General features: G+C 45.6%; 1 protein-coding gene across 1 annotated transcript in view; it reads left to right on the top strand.

Annotated features, from left to right (window-relative positions):
- The first annotated feature begins 251 nt into the window (after positions 1-251).
- The window catches only part of C7H14orf132 (chromosome 7 C14orf132 homolog), a 48,466-nt gene continuing 29,120 nt past the window's right edge, over positions 252-19,597 (top strand). Inside the window, exon 1 of the mRNA XM_033952630.1 lies at positions 252-508. Within this exon, the coding sequence (XP_033808521.1) occupies positions 482-508 (27 nt within the window). The 5' untranslated portion in view covers positions 252-481. The remainder of the gene's footprint in view (positions 509-19,597) is intronic.

The following is a 19,597-nucleotide window of genomic DNA, read 5'->3' as shown; positions in this document are numbered from 1 at the left end:
TCCAAATCACCCCCCCCCCATCCCAATTCATTGCCATGACTGCATTATTTTTATATCTAATCATTTATTTTTCATTATGTGGGTTAGATTGAGCAAAAAAAAAAAAAAAAAAAAAGGACCTGGAGAAAATCCTTTGGTGTGCCTTTTCCAGACAGTGAGAAGCACTGAGGGGGGAGGGGAGGGGGTGGGCGGTGCCCGACCAGCTCCCCAGCAAGGAGAGGGAACCAGTGCGCCTGCAAGAGCGACGGGGTCCGGGGTGTACCGGATCCGGCACCGGAGAGATTTAGCCGGATCCGCCTCCCGCTCCTCCCCTCCTACCCCCCCCCTTCCTCCTCCTCCTCTCCCAGCCATCGTCTTTGTTGCCCTGGAGGATGAGAGACTTGGGAGCACCGTGTCCTACCCGCACCCACCGGACAGCAGAGCGTTAAGGCCACACCCGGCTCTCTCCGCCCCCACCTGTCGACAGCAGCCAGCCGGGATCATGGACCTGTCTTTTATGGCAGCCCAGGTAAGAGATCGGTCGGGGGTGGGGAGGTCTGTTATGGTCTGAGCAGCAAAAGGCGCGATCCGGGGAGAAATCGGGGGGGGGGGTCATGCACTGATCAGGAAGAAGAAAGAGGGAGCTGGAAGCCGCCCCCCCGGGGGGGGGATTATTCAGAGAGAGAGAGAAAAAAAGCAAGTTGGAAAATGGCAGCATTTAAAAATTCCTCCCCCCCCCCCCCCCCCAGCAAAGACGCTGCGAAAGAGGCCTTAGTTGGAATTCGCCCCATTGTCTGATGAGCGAAATTTCCCGTCTGGCTTTTGAGAAAGAGCCAAATGCAGCGATCCCCTCCCCCCCCCTAGTTGCTCCCAGTATCTCCTGTCCACTGTGCCCCAGTACAAAGTTCCCATTTTCTCGCCGGGGGTTTCGATGGTCTCTTCCCCCATCCACTCTTTGAACTCTTATTGCACTTTTAAGAGGTGGAGAGACACGTGGACAGGCCGGGGGGGGGAACAAAGAAACTCTGTATCACCTGAAGATCCCTATTCCTGAACATTAAAATAGGTTTGGGGCCCATTGACATCCTTTGTTGCGTACTTGTCTTTTGTTTAAATTTTGCTTTCTTTTTATACACATCCAGGACAGGGTGGGGGGGGGATATCGTTTTGGTTTATTCTTTGATTAAATATGTTGGCTGGGAGGGGAGGGCTATTTTACTTCTGTATTATTATTGATTGAATTTAAGTGCTTATTTTGTTTATTAATGTCTGTATAATTCCTGGCACTTTGTATTAGTTTTGAAAATTAATAAAGTTAAAAAAAAAAAAAATGCAACTGTATGTTCAGTTCTGGTCTCCTTAGCTCAAGAAAGATATACAGTAGTGGCAAAGGTTCAATGAACAAGATGGTAAAGGGGATGGAACTCCTCTCCTATGAGGAAAGACTAAAAAGGTTGGGGCTATTCAGCTTGGGAAAAAGACGGCTGAGGGGAGAAATGATTGACGTCTACAAAATCCTGACTGAGGTAGAACGGGTACAAGTGGATCGATTTTTCACTCCTTCAAAAATGACAAAGACTAGGGGACACTCGATGAACTTACAGGGAAACACTTTTAAAACCAATAGGAGGACATATTTTTTCACTCAGAATAGTTAAGCTCTGGAACGCGTCGCAAGAGGTTGTGGTAAGAGGGGTTTGGACAAATTCCTGGAGGAAAAGTCCATAGTCTGTTATTGAGAAAGATGTGGGGGAAGCCACTGCTTGCTCTGGATTGGTAGCATGGAATGTTGCTACTCCTTGGATTTTGGCTAGGTTCAATTGACCTGGATTGGCCACCATGGAATGGGCTTGATGGACCATTGGTCTGACCCAGTAAGGCTATTCTTATGTTCTTATGTCTACAAAATCCTGAATGGAGTAGAACAGGTACAAGTGGATCAATTTTTCACTCCATCAAAAATTACAAAGACTAGGAGACACTGGAAGTTACAAGGAAATACTTTTAAAACCAATAGGAGGAAATTTTTTTCCACTCAGAATAGTTAACCTCTGGAACACGTCGCCAGAGGTTGTGGTAAGAGGGGTTTGGACAAATTCCAGGAGGAAAAGTCCATAGTCTGTTATTGAGAAAGACGAGGGGGAAGCGACTGCTTGCCCTGGATTGGTAACATGGAATGTTGCTACTCCTTGGATTTTGGCCAGGTACTAGTGACCTGGATTGGCCACTGTGAGAACGGGCTACTGGGCTTGATGGACCATTGGTCTGACCCAGTATGGCTATTCATATGTTCCTATCAGCTCAGCAACATGGTAAATGACGGCAGATAAAAGACCTGCATGGTCCATCCAGTCAGCCCATCAGTCATATTCATTTGAACCAACAATCAAGTAATTATTAATTTTACATGCTAAGTTCCCTTATGAGATCTTCCTTTGATGTCAGTGGTGTATCAAGGGTAAGAGGTGTTCTCCCCCCTCCCCCAACACGCTCCTTCCCCCCCTCCCCCCCGTGTCACAAGCCGCTTCCCTTCCCCTGTACCTCTGTAACATTCTTGGTGCGAGCAACACCTCCCCCAACCTGCCGTCACGCCTGCATGGGCTCTCCCTCTGACGTTACTTCCTGAACCCACGCCTAGGAAGTGGCATTAGGAGATCCCACGCAGTTACGACAGCAGGTTGGGGGTTGCTACTTGCACCAGGAATGGAACAGAGCTACGGGGGAAGGGAAGTGGCATGCATGTGTGGCAGTGGTGGGGGGGCGGAGAGGAGGACTGGTGCCACACTCTTATTATGCCACTGCATGATGCACGTTATAGGATGTTTGAAGTGTGTGTGATTTTAGTATGTTGTAAAGTGTTTGTTCAATTATGAATGTGAATATGTAACCCGCATAGAATATGGATATGCAGGATATAAATGTTTAAATAAATACTCAGGTGATATGAATGTGGCATAAGATATGCATATTTGCACCTGATTCGTCTTGCCGCATATGGATACAGACCGTAGAAGTCCGTCCAGCATCAGCTTCAGTTCCTCACTGCTGGGGCTTCAACTTAAACTCTGCTCCTTCACATCTTAAACAAAGCTTCTTAGGTTAGACATCCCCATTTTAAAAAAGGACAAATTAAAGATATTCATCACTAGCTAGGATTGGTGAGGGATAAATGAAGCAAAAAAAAAAAAAAAGAACGTGAGGTTCAAAGCAACAAAAGCAAGGCGGCCAAAGGTTCTCATAAAAACTTCTTATTCTAAATCAAATATAAAAAGTTCATCCAACAAATTTAAACCTTGCAGTTGGAAAATCACGACTCAATACAGCTGTGTTTTGGCAGGAGTCCAATGCATTAAAATGTGGTGGGCTTCAATTTATAAATTGATAAAAAATAACACCTACCGTGTTATCCTGAAAATAAGCCCTAGTATGTTTTTTAAAGATGCTCCTAATATAAGCCCTAATATAAGCCCTACCCTAAAAATAAGCCCTAGTTAAGATTGTCCCCCTGAAGATGACCCCCCCCCATGAATGTCCCTGACACTCCCCGACTCCATCCCTGAAACTAGTGATGCCCTATTCGCCAAAAAAATCAGACTTGTCAATTCAGTGACCCCCCCTACCCCGGTGAGACCTGACATACTTCTGCTCCAAGGCCTCCTAAAACAGCAGCGGAAGCAGCGCTCTGAACAGGCCAGCAGAGGGAGTCTTAGCAGTTGAAAAAAAAGAGCTAATCTGCATAGCATCGTGCAAGGGCTGCTGGGAGCTGTCCGCTCACCCTGAGGGAATAGTGGTGCTGAAAAGGACAGGTTTTAGAAAAGAGAGCCCTCGTCTCAAAGAGCGAATAGAATGTGGGGCTATCAGGCCCATGTTGTTGCCAATCAGGATGAGTGTGAGTCGGGCATGAGTGGGTTTGAAGTGGTGAGGAAGGGGCCAATTGGTCAGTGGGGTTTCCCGCCACTGAGTGGCCCTAGAATAGGCAGAGGGGCACAGGGCTAGCAGTGGGTCAGAGGCGATAAAGCCGGGACTTCGGAGGACCCCGCATCTTCCTGGGTCTTCCGGGGTGGCTTTTCCTGCCCGCCCACCTGCCCCTTTCTTAGCCGGTCAAAGGGTGGTTGTGTGGCTCAGGAGGGCCGTTATCCCGAGGTACAGTCTGCTGGGCTCATCGAGAGATGAGCGGGAGCTGGCAGGAAGCCGTGCCTGGGGTTATGGTGATTCTGGTTAAAGGGGCATGGAGGGACATGCCACCCCCCCAAATATTATGTTATGGTTACTTTGTAGCTCGGGAAACAGTTAATGTTATTTGTGTCATAATTTAACTTGTTGTTAATAAACGGAGCTGTGGCTATTTATTCCAATAAGAGTGTTGTCTGGTTATTTGGTTAGAGCAGTGTTCTTCAACCTTTTTACACCTATGGACCGGCAGAAATAAAAAAATTATTTTGTGGGCCGGCATTGGTCCGCCGACCGGCGGTTGAAGAGCACTGGGCTAAGTTGTGGGCCAGATCCCGCCCATCTCTACCCAATCTCCGCCCTAGACCCCGCCCCATAGTACTAATTGTAACACTATTTTTTCCATTCATTTTTCATATATACACACAATATAATCTTATTAACAACACATAATGGTTAACCACAAAATTAAACTACACAAAGCACACTGCATGCTTCTCAACATTCATTCCTACCAGAACACAGATAACCCCTATGTAAATACAGGACCAAAAATTAAAAGTACTAATATATACAAACTAAACCCTAAGATTCAAGACTCTGCATGCAGTACAACCCCAGAGAAAAAGAAACAAATGCATTTCTTCCTGATCAGTGTAAAATATAGACATCAGATGTAAATTCTCAAAATTGACACAATTCAATCACTAAATTAAAAAGTAAAATCATTCCCCCTACCTGTGTTGTCTCCCTCCCTCCATGCTGTGCCTTACCTTCTGGCCTGCTCCTGCCTTGCCATTTTATTCTGCCCCCGGTGTTATCTTCAGGCCAGTTCCCTCTTCTTCATTGACTCAGTGCACAAAGCTGTGGGCAGTGGCTCCTTGCACGTCCCGTACCTCATCTGGAAGCCTTCCCTCTGACGTTGCGACGTCAGAGAGAAGGCTTCTGGTTCGGGCGCACGTAGGAGCCGCTGCCTATAGCTTTGTGCACTGAGTCAGTGAGGAAGAGGAAGCTGTCCCGAAGATAACGCCGCATCAATCGCACCACGGACCGGCGGTTGAAGAACACAGTTTTGGGCCTGATGCACATGCCAGCTCTGTGGACCAGCAGGAAATTTCTGTGGACCAGCACCGGTCCATGGACTGGTGGTTGAAGAACACTGGGTTAGAGGGATAGGTATGGGGGAAGGGGGTGATGGGACAACCGGGCATGTACAGATCCCGCCGTCAATGCAGGGCAATATGTACGGATTTCTTTTGCATGATTTACAGTGTGTAGACTTTGTACCTGTTATAAAGAAATTGCAAAGTCCCGTAGTTGTGAATACTGTGTCCTGTCCCTGGGTTTTCAAGGATAAACTCAGTAAGAGGTTGCTATTTAAAATTTCACTTACAGGTCTTACATAATAACAAATGCTTCCCCTAAATAAATTGCTGGTTAGTTCTAGAACAGAGAGTACTTATAACTCGGTTTGAGGGTGCAGGAATGTACCTACATTGACTGTAACCTTCATGACAGCTTTCATATAAAGAGAAAATGCAGTGCATAAAACATTTCTATGAAAATCATTCACTTGCAGATTACAAGAACACAAAACAACTGAAAATACCAAAAACAAACATGGAAGGACTTAGGCCATCCTGTGAATGCGCTTCTGAAAAAAGTTCCTATGATACAGCATGGCTTTCTAATGCCGGGATGATTCACTGCAGCTTGTAGAATAAAGAGTTAATAAAGGGCCCCATTTACTAAAATGCAAAAAGCCCTAATGTGCGCTTGAACCTAGAAAAATGTAGGATGCGGTAAAGTGGTTTGCTAGTTTTGCCATTTGCATGTGGTGGGGTCCATAATCAAAAACCATAAACGTCCAAAAATCAGCACTAAATCAGCACTTGGACGTCGGTGACAAAATTCATCACCGTCCCCGTGGATAACCGCGGGAAATAATCCCAAGTCATTTTCTAGTGTCTATTTCAACCTCAGTCCTTCTACACCAGCATTCTTCAAAGCAAAGCTTGCGGGTCAGTGGTTGTGCCCAATTATATACTCTGATTCTTATGTGAGCCAAGGATAATGAAGCCATTGTGACATCACTGATGTGATTGGCTCTTAGGCACTGGTGGAATGAGGCATTATGACATCACAATCTCTGCTCTGGATACCAGAGACTGTCATTCTGTAGTGTCTGTTTCAACCTCAGTCCTTCTACCCCAGCATTCTTCAACGCAAAGCTTGAGGGTCAGTGGTTGTGGCCATTCATACTCTGATTCTTCCCTCTCTCCTTAAAGAATGACATGAAGATGGTTTCCCCGCGGTTATCCGTGGGGACGGGAACAGTGATGAATTTTGTCACCGTGTCATTCTCTAGTCCTAATTGCCTAATCGAAATCGTCTTTTTGTACGTCTAGCAAGGTATTCCAGCCTTTGTATGGTCAGAGCACGAGATAGGCGTGGTGGAGGTGTGTTATGGGCGTACTTTGGGCATTGTCAAGGGTGGGTTAGACAAGGACGTCTTGTAGCGATAATCAAACATTTTGCAAGACATCCTGGATGGAACTTCTACTTTTGGAACTAGACCTGTTTTAGAAGGGTCTAAGTGCGACAAAGGTGACCAAATGAACCACTGCACGCATCAAGGTAAGACACTCCCCACACTCCCCCAGTGCTCACTGACCCCCCCTCCTACCACACAAAAATGAGAATAGAAAGGTACATACCTGTCTCTACAACAGCAGCATCTGATATGGGGCATCCTAGTAGATCTGCACACAGGTGCCTTAAGTAGCCTAGTGGGTGGCCTAGTGAAGCATAGAGAGGAGGACCCAGGCCTATAAGCCACTCTAACCACTACATTTATGCATGAACATGTGCGCCCACCAAACCCCCTCCCCCTAAACCCTACTCTACTGCCATATAGGTGCCAACTGCAGTCATAAGGGCTATTGGGGTAGTAGATGGATATAGTGGGTTTTGGGGGTGTTTAGGGAGGCTCACCATAACCTATAAGGGAGTTCTGGTCAGATGTTTATCTGGCACCCTTTTTGTAAAGTTAACTGCAGTGCCTTCTAAGGTGCCCCACTGCCATGTCTGGATGACCAGTCCATTATGTCCAAATGGTCTTGTTCAAGTTTATTCAGAAATTTTATAAACCGCCCAATCGACCTTCTAGGCGGTGAACATTATGTTAAAAACATATGGGGTAACTATACATCCTTTGGAAACAACAGTCATAATTCAAAACATTCAAAACAATTCAGAAAAACAAACAAACAAGAGGGAAGAAGGACAGAACTACAATTTATCAAGTAAGAAAGAGAACATATAGGGAAAGAACAAAAGGGAGAGACGAACAAAATTTTGGTTGAAAATGTGGTATAAAGATAGACATCCTGATGGTATGAGCATCCCAATGGCCTTATAGAGGCCATATAGAGGATTAAAAAAAAAATAATTAAATAAATTTCTAGAAGTATGATGGTTTCCCTTTCGAAAATGGCCATTTTCTTACGGCTGACTTTGGACATCCAGCGCCATACGTCCAAATCGGATTTTGACATATGTTTTGAAAATGCCCCCGGGAATGTATTTATTTTTGGAGAGGGCACGTCAGGGGCAGAGAATGGGTGCGGAAGTGCTCTTTATCTCATGCACTGACAGTGCATGCTGATTGAACAATGCTGACTTAATGTGGGAATTCTTAGTGGCTCCTAATTTGGAGGCAATAACTGCTCCCGTATTAATTTTTTCTACTGGTCAGACACTAATGCAAACATTAGCAAATGGCCAGAAAAGATCTAATAGAAAAAGGCTGGCTTTGCATCTTTACTAGAAATGGACTTAGTGCATAGGAAAGTCCTGTGTTAGAATCCATCAGGCCAATTTACAAGTGCTAATTTAGTAAAAGGGCCATTTGTTACCTCTAAGCAGGAGTCCTCCAAGTGCATTGAAGAATTTTATTGACAGCATACATGTATGACATTCCTCTTATCTCAAGTTCCTGGAGAAAAAGTCCATAGTCTGTTATTGAGAAAGACAAAGGGGAAGCCACTGCTTGCCCTGTATTGGTAGCATGAAATAATGCTACACCTTGGGTTTTGGCCAAGTACTAGGGATCTGGATTGGCCACCGTGAGAACGAGCTACTGGGCTTGATGGGCCATTGGTCTGACCCAGTATGGCTGTGCCAAGTATAGGACAATGAAGCCATTGTAACATCACTGATGAGGTTGGCTCTGAGGCATTATGACATCACAATCTCAGCTCTGGAATGTTGCTCTCATTGAGGTTCCGGAATCTTGCTATTCTTTGAGATGCTGGAATGTTGATACTCTTTGGGTTTTGGCCAGGTACTAGTGACCTGGATTGGCCACCATGAGAATGGTCTGCTGGGCTTGATGGGCCATTGGTCTGACCCAGTAAGGCTATTCTTATGTTCTTAAGACATTATCTGAGCAAAGTGAATATTACCGACAGGAGTCAATGAAATATTTTTCCCCCCATGGCTACCTCTCCATTCGAGGGATTAAATTGAAGCTGCTTTCATTGTTGACCAACTTTGGTAGTATCAAGATGGCGTTGAGAATGGACGCCTGAGCGGACAGCGCTGATTGTTTGCTGAGTTTCAGCATGTGGTGTGACTTTTTCCCGTGCGATATGAGAAAGAGGAAAGGGATTGCTCGCTCTAACCCTACGGCGAATGGAACCTCCCAGCAGATGACACAGTCGACGATTATGAGCGCTTTTGTCCATTCGGGTGAAGATCTCAGACCTACCTCGGGGGTTTTTCCAGATTCATCGGGAGACCTCAGCGTGGGAGTGAGCCGGGCATCGTTGAGCCTGGAGCAGAGACTGGTTCCTCCCCAACCCGGAAGCAATTCAGTGCAGGAAGCTGCTGGTGTCCTGTTACCCCAAAGAGGGAAGAGTGGATCCCAGCCTAAGAGGGACGCCTTCACCGGGCTCTTTGGAGGAAGGAGTAGATTATTTTTGTCAACGTTCTCCCAGCACAACGAAGGAAGAACTGAGACTCGCTTCAGGTGAGAATGTTATCAACTTTGGGGAGTTGAAAAAGCCAGAGAAGATTGATTTAGAAGCGGTCTGGCAAGCCATATCTGTCATAGATTCCAACCTAAAATTGACTCTTTCTACTATTAAAACTGATTATGGCACTGTCTTTTCTAAGGTGGAGCAACAGGGGGGTACTACTATCTACTTTAAATGAAAAAGTGGAGAAGCAAGAAATTAAAGGAACTGAAAGCTGTAGAAGTAGAAATGGTTAAAGAAAGATCGTTTATATTGCGTAAAATGGAAAACTTTGAAAATCGGCTGAGAAAGAACAATTTACGGTTCTTGAATTTCCCCAAATGCTCTATCATCTCACCGGTGGAGATGGTTAGGAAATATTTTCGTGAGACATTAGCCATACCGTTGGAAAATTTACCCCCAATTGTGAGAGCTTATTACCTCAATACTAGGAGTTCTCAACGGGAATCTACTCCAGCAGAACTGCCTGCGGATAAACAGGCAGATATGAACATATCTTCATTTTTGGAAACTTCTTTAGACGTGGCTACTGATAGAACTACCATGCTTGTAACTCCAGCTTTGGAAAGTGACAGGGAGTTTGTTCTTCGCCTGTATTTCCGTCATACGAATGACCAGTTTTTAGGCTCAAATGTTAGAATTTTTCCTGATTTGTCTCAAAAAACCCAGAGACGTAGGAAAGAATTCTTGACCCTGAGGCCAAGGATTCTGGCTCTGGGGGCTACATTTCTAGTTAAGTAGCCTGCAAAATGTTATGTTTCTTATCAGAATAAGAATTTTCTGTTTTTTTGAGCCTAAACAACTTTTAGAATTTGTTGAGTCGAAAGAAGGGTTGGTAACTGTGCCTAATGATATATGACTTGCCGTTTCTCTTGCATTAGTTATTTGATAATTTCCACTGTGGTTAATTTCTTTTCTTGATCTCTTATATAGTGGACTAAATAAGAGTTGATTTTCCTTTTGCTTTATTTGCTTAATTGTATTTACTTAATCTTTTTCAAGTGTTATTGTATGCTTGTAAAATTGAAAATCTTATAAATAAAATAATAATAATATTATAGCTCTAGCTGCTTGAGGGGATGGGGGAGGGAGTTCCTATTTCTCTGCGACGTTCTCACTTCTCCTGAGGACCTTGATTTATCCTTTCATCATTTTCCAGGTTTCTGCTAAGAAGCAAGAAATGTAAACTTGGCTGGATTGAAAGAATAGCACAGAGTCCCATTAAATAAAATGCATTTTTGTTGTCAGAATATCACGAAGGATTTTGCCTAAAGGCACTTTTTCATGGATTGAATTTTCTTATCTCCTTTTTCTCCCGCTGGACAAATCACAATAGACCTTACTGTTTAGAAACCATCCCGGCTCCTTTCCCTAGCGACCTCTCCTGGTATCACGGTAAATCGGTTGCCGTGACAACGGAAAGCCACAATTATTCATAGGAGAGAGAAATAAACTTCCCATAGTTTCTGAGAGATTATCGATCAAGAGCAGCACCACCTTATCCTTTCAGAAAAAAAACACACCTGGAATGTCAGGGGTTTTGTCCCCTGTTTCTTTGTATTTTTGGTTTTCTTCCTGTTATTAGTGGCTGCCGGGCTAGAGCTAGCCTTGGCTCAGTGGCCCTTGGTTTTGAGCACACTCTCTTCCAAGAGGAGCTATTCTGCCTCATGGAATTCCAAGTTTATTCAAATTTATACCGCTTAAAAATTGTCAAAGCGGTGGATATTACATTAAAAAATATAAAAATGTTGGGAAAACATAATTAATACTTAAGACAGACGGAAACACATAGGAAATCGTCTACCTGTAGGTCCAGGCATTTAATTGAACAGACTCCCACTATGTCTATCTTTATACCACATTCTCGACCAAAAATTTGTCCAAGTCCCAAATGCCCAGAACAAGACCTTTTAGATGTGGGATGCCCAGCCCCTCCTGTCGGAACAACCGAAGCCATCCCCCTACTTATGAATGTCCATGGCAGGAGGACTGCCAAATTCCTCCTGCTGCCACCTCACTGAGACATCCACCCGGCACCTCACTGAGATCTCCCCCATCCCCGCAAAGATCGTCAGCAGGAGAGATGCCCCCACCCCTGAGACCTCCTCCTTCAAGAAGGATGCCTAATCCCTCCTGCTGGAAACCACCACCCCCTGAGACCTCGCCCAGCAGGAAGGATTCCCATCCCCTCCTACCAGAAACCCTCTACCCCTTTAGGAGGGATGCTCACTCCATCCTGCCCATAAACCCCCATGCCCCCAAAGAAACACATAGGAAAGAGTGGTAGACCTACAATCATTTATAGGAGAGAGAGACAAAGAGGGATAACACAAGCAGGGAAGGGAACCTATGCTCTTCCATATTTATCTTTAAGAGTAAGCACACACACACAGTGTAAGAGCATAGACAATACAAAACTCCCACCCGCCCACCCGCTTGGGAACAGCTACTCCAAGAACTGAAATCAAATTAAGATGGTCAATTCAAAAGTCTGCTTCTGGCAGTTGGTGTCAAAGTAGAACAGAAAGGCAACCAGCTTCGAAGGAACAACGTACCGTGCTTAGAGTCCATATCAGACATAGCCTGGCGCTTGTACATTACATTACATTACATTAGGGATTTCTATTCCGCCTGTGCCTTGCGGTTCTAGGCGGATTACATTATGGAAGATATCTGGGCAGTTCCAGTAGAATTACATTTCAGGATAGGAGTATATTACAGTAACAGTAAAGAGTTATGATACTTCAAGTTCACAGAAGATAATACTTATCACAGAAGTTATTACATATAACAGAAGATAATGCATTTTGCAGAGGTAATACATGGCAACTCGGTCGTTTAAATCGGGTGTAAAGTAGAAGAGTTACAGTACATTTTAGATCACAGACAAAGAGATAGTATAGATGGGTGTTTCCGAAGTCGTTGGTTGGGAACTCATTGGGTGGTGGTTAGAGTGATGGGAGATATTTTTTGAACAGTAGTGTTTTTATTTCTTTGCGGAACTCTTTTATGTCTGTTGTTTTGGTCAGTAATTTTGAGATGTCAGAGTCTATTTTAGCTGCCTGTGTCCCCAGGAGGTTGTCGTAGAGTTTCTTACGACAAGTTCCGTTGAGTGGTGGATAGGTGAAAAGGTTCTGTGTTCTCCTTCTTCTTGGTGGGTGGTAGTGATGGAAACGATTAATTAGGTAACTGGGTGCCGTGCCATGGGTTACTTTGAAAATGAGACAGTAGAGTTTGAATTGTGTTCTTGCTTTTATTGGTAGCCAGTGAGATTCTAGGTATGCATTGGTAATGTGGTCGTATTTGCTGAGTGAGTATATGAGTCTGAGGGCTGTGTTCTGGATGGTCTGTAGTTTTTTTATTGTGTTGGTCGGGCAAGGTAGGTAGAGGCTGTTGCAATAGTCGACAATACTTAGCTCAAGGGATTGGACAATGATCCTGAATTGGTCTTTGTTAAAGAATTTCCTGATTTTTCTTAAATTTCGCATTGTGAAGAATGCTTTTTGGGTGACCTTTAGGATTTGTGTTTGCATTGTGCAGCATCTGTCTAAATGTATTCCTAGGATTTTGAGGGAGTTCTGTATTGGGTACTTGATTGAGTTTACTTCCAGTTCTGTTAGGGATGGTTTTTTGTCCTTCTCTAGTAATAAGAATTTGGTTTTGTCAGAGTTCAGCTTCAGCTTGTGATCTGTCATCCATTTATCCACTGTTTCTAATGTGGTTTTCAGGCGTTCTGTGGAGATTGGGTTGTGTATGTCGAATGGAAGGAGGATGGTTATGTCGTCTGCGTAGCTGAAAGAAGTAATATTTTGGGTGTCTAGGGTGGTGCCTAGGGAGGATATGAATAGGTTGAAAAGTGTGGGAGAGAGGGGAGAGCCTTGTGGTACTCCACATGGATTGGACCATGGTTCAGATAGAATGTCTTTAGATTTGACTCTGTATGTTCTAGTTTTAAGGAAGCCTTGGAACCAGTTATGAACTTTACCTGAAATTCCTATTGCGTCTAGTTTTTGGAGAAGAATGGAGTGGTCTACTAGATCGAATGCAGCTGAGAGATCAAATTGGATGATTAGCAGTCTGTTTCCTTGGCTGAGGTGACTTCGAGCTATGTCTAGTAGAGATACCAGGAGAGTTTCTGTACTGTAGTTGGTTCTGAATCCGGATTGGGATGGATGTAAGATATTGTGGGCTTCAAGGTAAGTGGACATTTGTTGTGCAACTAGTCCTTCTATTATTTTGACGTATGTTGGGATAGAAGCGATTGGTCTGTAATTTGATGGGTTATTTGTTAGACCTTTGGGATCCTTCAGTATAGGCGTGATTATAATTTCTCCGAGCTCTGGTGGGAACTGGCCTTCCCTGAGTGTGGTTTGCAGCCATAATGTGTAGCTAGCTTTGAAGTTGGTGGAAGCTGTTGCTAGTAGGTATGGTGGGCAGTTATTCAGATCACATGATGATTTGCAATATTTTTTGTATAGCTTGTCCAGTTCAGTCCACTGGGTTGTAGGGAAGTCGGTCCAGAACCTGTCAGCTGATATTGCTTCATCTGATGTGGGTTTTATTAGAATCTTGTCTGTGTTGTTTTGTGAGTTGTTGAATGTTGTTCTAATTGAGATGATTTTATTTTTGAAGTGGTCTGCTAACTGAGAGGCTGTAGGTGTTAGGTTTTCCTGGGTGGCTAGACATGGTTTAGTGTCGGTAAGGTTTCTTACTAGGTTGAACAGTTTTTTTGTGTCTGGTTTGTCGGTGCCTATGAGGTTGGAGTAATAGTCTTTGCGTTTTTCCTTCAATTTGATTTTGTATTGTTTGATTTGGATTTTCCATTCTGTTTTAGTAATTTCTTGTTTTTGTTTTATCCATGCCCTTTCTAGTTGTCTACATTTCCTTTTTAGTTGTAGGAGTTCAGTGTCAAACCATTTATCTGATTGTCTGTGTATTTTGTTTTTTTCTTTTAGTGGTGCTAGTTTGTTCAAGGTTGATTCGCTGAGAGAACGCCAGGTGTTTATGAATTCACTAGGGTTGCTGGAATCTATTTCTGGGTCCACTGCGTTCCAGAATGTGTTCGGTTCGATTTTCTGTCTGATCATAGAGCTTGTTTTGAGGGAAGTGGGTTTATTTTTGTTATGTTCCCAGTTGATAGTGAAGTTGTATTTATAATGGTCCGACCATAGGGTGGGTTGCCAGGTGCCGTTGGTGATTTGGATGTTTTGTGAGTTGAGGTTTGGGGATGAGTATGCTGCAATATCGAGTTGATGACCTTTTTCATGTGTTGGTTCCGGGTTGAGGATCTGGTACGATAGGGTACTGAGGTATGATATAATATCTACTACTTGTTTGGAGGTGTGGTCTTCTAGATGGAGGTTTAAATCACCAAGGATCAGATTGTTTGTAGAGGAAAGAGAGTTCTGGAGGATGAACTCTTCTAGCTTGTGTTTAGTGTTGTTCCATTTTCCTGGGGTGATGTAGCATAGAAGGCAGTTTAGATTTCCTGTAAGGGTGGTGTCAGAGAGTTGGCAGGCTAGAAGGTCTAAATGGGGGGTGGAGTGCTTGGCTAGGACTTTGATGTTGAAGTTGAAGTTGTACCCTGCCAGTTGAATAAGCTGGTTCTGCCAATGTGCCACGGTGGGGGTATGCGGGGTCAGCCAACATTGAAGAATAGTTTTGAGTCCCATAAAGATGGCTTTTTGAAAAAGGCAGCAGCGCCCGGTCGTACAGGGACCAACGAAAGTTTCAGAGTAAAAAAAGTTATCCGTGGGCACTCAGGTGCAGTTCCACAAAGATTTGATCTGTAAACAGAGACGTCTCCAGTATGCCTGAATGCCTGGACAAGACCAAAACATAGAAACATAGAAATAGACGTCAGATAAGGGTCACGGCCCATCTAGTCTGCCCACCCTATTGTCCCTCCCCTACCTTTCTCTGTGAATAGAGCCCACGTGACGATCCCATTTGGCCTTAAAATCAGGCACGCTGCTGGCCTCAATCACCTGAAGTGGAAGGCTATTCCAGCGATCAGCCACCCTTTCAGTAAAAAAGAATTTCCTGGTGTCACCGTGCAGTTTCCCGCCCCTGAGTTTCCACGGATGTCCTCTTGTTGCCGTGGGACCCTTGAAAAAGAAGACATCTTCCTCCACCCCGAGGCGGCCCGTGAGATACTTGAACGTCTCAATCATGTCTCCCCTCTCTCTGTGTTCCTCGAGTGAGTATAGCTGTAATTTATCTAGCCGTTCCTCGTACGGGAGATCCTTGAGTCCCGAGACCATCCGGGTGGCCATTCTCTGGACCGACTCCAGTCTCAGCACATCTTTGCGGTAATGTGGCCTCCAGAATTGTACACAGTATTCTAGATGGGGTCTCACCATGGATCTATACAATGGCATAATGACTCACGGCTCAGAGTGGCTCTGGAAGCCGCACATTTAGGGCAGCTGTCCGTAGGGATAATATGCACCTTGTAGTCTCTGTTGGGTGCAAAATAAGCCCAAACCAGAAATTGACACTCCTCTTTGGCAGGGCAGCAGATACTTGCAGGTGAAGATCCCGAGTCCTTTTGGTTGCCAGGGTCTCATAGTCCGTATCACCAGCCAGCTCCTGCAAAACCCGGTGATGATGAAAACACAGCGGTTTGGGTACCTGTGCAGTCAAACAGAGGGATTCCGACAGTTTCTCTTGAATATCGTCCGACAAAGCCTGGCTGGGGAGAGAATGGACCAGCCACCAGGTTAAAGGAGTCTTTTAACATTTGAAATGACTGCATCGTACTATCAGACTGTAGTACCTGAGACAAATAATACAAACCCTTCCTAGACCACAAGGAAAGCGATCCAGAACTCATGCCAGGGACAAAGTCCCAATTACCTCCAATAGGCAAACACAAACCGAATAGCCAGTTGGGTACATAATTGTTTCCAAGTTTTGCGCGCTGGATATAAATACAAGTCCCCATAAGACCGAGCACGCAGAGGCGAGCACTTTAGCATGAAGTAAGGAACCAAAATGAAGAGTTGCGTAGGCAAGGCATTCCACCTCTGTGGCTGAGAAATGACGGTTCATAGACAACCCCGCTAAAGACAAAGGCGCGTGCCGACAACTAAGCGCAAGATGGAGGCGCGCGCCGAAAAAAATTACAGTTTTTAGGGGCTCTGACGGGGGGGTTTTGTTGGGGAGCACCCCCAGTTTACTTAATAGAGATCGCACCGGTGTTGTGGGGGGTTTGGGGGGTTGTAACCCTCCACATTTTACTGTAAACTTAACTTTTTCCCTAAAAACAGGGAAAAAGTAAAGTTTTCAGTAAAATGTGGGGGGTTACAACCCCCCACACCCCCCACAAAGCCCCCACAATGCGGCGCGATCTCTATTAAGTAAAGTGGGGGGTTTACCCCCCGCCCCCCCCCCCGTCGGAGCCGTAAAAACTGTAATTTTCTGCGGCACGCACCTCCGCGCTGCGCTCAATTGTCTGCGCGCGCCTTTGTCCCGGCGCGCTTTTGACCTGACACCGAAATGACGAGTCCTGCAAAACCAATCGTTCACATGTTTAAGTTGACAAGTTATGTTAAGTCTCCCCACGTGTAATAAACCTAGACCCCCTTGATCAGTAGGAAGCGTGAGCGTGTGCAAGGGAATCCTAGAGCGTTTACCTCAAGTTTCAAGTTTATTAAAATATTTTTTAGATCGCTTATTCTGGTTTCAAAGCGGTTAACAATATAAAATTACATAAAAACAAATAATAAATTGTATAAAAACGTATAAAAACAGGGATAATAAATAAAAGACGAAGACGTACAGACTACACAACAATGGGATAGTAGGGAAGAACTACAATTAATATAGAAAAGGTAAGACATAGAAGGATAAAACAAGCGGTTAGGTAAAAAGTCATAGAAATTTAAATTTAGCCCTTAAAAGGGCAGTTATTATCCAAAAGCATCTTGAAATAGAAATGTTTTTAATTTAGTTTTAAATTGTCTTATTATCCCAGGACAAGCAGGCAGCATATTCTTAACGTATGGGTGACGTCACCGACGGAGCCCCGGTACGGACCTTTTTAACTAGAAAGTTCTAGTTGGCCGCACCGCGCATGCGCGAGTGCCTTCCTGCCCGACGGAGGAGTGCGTGGTCTCCAGTTTCTTCGTTTCCGCGGAGCGAAGAAGACGCATGTGGTTTCAACGGCTGTTGAACACTCCTTTTTTGCCTTCCCGCTCGCGTTATTTCTGATTTTTTCTGCTTTTTTCCTTCGGGTTTTCTGTTTTCTTTCTAATTGGTAAAAAAAAAAAAAAAAAAACTTTCTTTTTTCCTTTATTTTTCAACCGGCCCCGGCGGGGCCTGTTGCCATCATACAAGCCTCCGGCTTTGATTTCGCGGAGGCCGTTTTTCCCTTCATGCCCCCTCAGCCGGGTTTTAAGAAGTGCCAGCGGTGTGCACGCCCGATTTCCCTTTCGGACCCACACAACTGGTGCCTACAGTGCTTGGGTCCGGAACATCGGGCTGACACCTGCACCCGCTGCGCGACTCTCCAAAAACGCACACTTAAAAATAGACAAATCCAGCAGAATCTCCTCTTCGGCACCGGTTCTGCTATGGATCCGACCCCGACGTCGACGGCACCGCCGAAATCGGCACCGTCAACATCGACACCACCTGATCCTTCTGCGGGGTCGATGGCGCCAGGTAAGCCGGCTAAGAAGCCTTCCACTTCCCTCGAGCGCCCTCCAGCCACGGTGGTGACACCGGTCCTTCCGACGTCCCGCAAGTCCTGTAAGCGCTCCGCTCCGATAACGGTGAGTGCCTCTTCATCGGCCTCCTCATCACCGGAGCGTAGAGCGGCACCTATGGTACCGAAGAAAAGTAAAACGGTACCGGTGCCCCCATTGGAGGACCGTATCTCGGCCATCCTCCAGACCAAATTACAGGAACAGCTACAGCACCAGCTTCAGGAACTGCTTCCAACCCTGCTGGCACCACTCCTTCCGGTACCGGTCCGGCCCGAGCCTCGCACCACTACGCCAGTGGCCACCCCCTCGGTACCGATGAACACTTCGATGCCGGTCTTATCGGCACAGCCTACACTCCAGACCTGCGCGGCGGAGGACCCCTCCCGGCCCCATGATCGACATCGATCGTCTCGGGACCGGGATCGGCACCACTCCTCCCAGGACAGAGATCGGCACCGGTCTTCATCTCCCGGCACCGTATCCATGAGATCTGGCAAGTCCCTTTCTAAAACCCGCCATGCTGAGCCGGCCGTCAGGGACCCTGACTTATGGGAGCAATCCCCACTCGGTACCGAGGAGGATGCCTCTTCCACTGATGAGGAGCCCTCCATGGCTGAATCCACCTCCAAACCCGAGCAGTCCTCATTTACAAAATTCCTTCGGGAGATGTCTGGGGCTCTCTCCATCTCACTTGAGTCCGACTCCAAGAAGTCCCAGGCCTTTCTAGACGCCTTGGACTTCGATCAACCCCCCAAGGAATTTCTCAAACTCCCCGTCCATGATATTCTACGGGAGACATTTTATAAAAACTTGGAGAATCCCCTTACTGTTCCAGGTGCCCCTAAGAAACTGGACAGTTTATACCGGGTCATCCCTATCCCAGGATTTGATAAACCCCAATTGCCACATGAGAGCCTCCTGGTAGAATCCACTCTCAAAAAATCTCATGGTTCCAGTGTCTATGCCTCCACCCCTCCTGGCAGAGAAGGTAAAACAATGGATAAATTTGGAAAGCGCCTGTACCAGAATGCCATGCTGGCTAGCAGAGCCAACAATTACTCATTTCATTTTTCTTTTTACATGAAATATCTCGTACAACAACTTTCTGCTCTGCAAAAGTATATCCCTGAACGCAAGGTTCCATTGTTTCAGCAACAAATTTCCACCCTCCTTCAGCTTAGGAAATTCATGGTACGCTCAATCTATGACTCCTTCGAGCTCTCCTCCCGAGCCTCTGCTCTGGCAGTAGCCATGCGACGCCTTGCCTGGCTCAGGGTATCTGACCTGGATGTGAACCACCAAGACCGCCTTGCCAACGCGCCCTGTCTTGGTGATGAACTTTTTGGGGAGTCTCTGGATACCACCACACAAAAACTTTCGGCTCATGAGACGAGATGGGACACCCTCATTAAGCCTAAAAAGAAGACTCCGCCGACACGACCATACAGACCTCAGTCTTCTTACCAACGTCGTTTTTCTGCTAGGCCACTTAATCCTCCTCAACAGCAATCTCGTCGGCCTTGCCAGTAACAACAACAACACTCTCAGGCTCGCTCGCAATCTCACCAAACAGCCAAGCCTCTCCCTCCAACTAAGCCTCCTCAGCCCTTTTGACTCCTTTCTCCAGGGCATAGCCAGTCTTCAACCCTCGCTGCCTCTGCCTCAACCTATCGGGGGCCGCCTCACCATCTTTCTACG

Source organism: Geotrypetes seraphini, chromosome 7, assembly GCF_902459505.1.
Source record: "Geotrypetes seraphini chromosome 7, aGeoSer1.1, whole genome shotgun sequence".
Lineage (NCBI taxonomy): Eukaryota > Metazoa > Chordata > Amphibia > Gymnophiona > Dermophiidae > Geotrypetes > Geotrypetes seraphini.
Note: the sequence above shows the minus strand (reverse complement) of the source record. Positions and strands in the feature narration are given on the sequence as shown.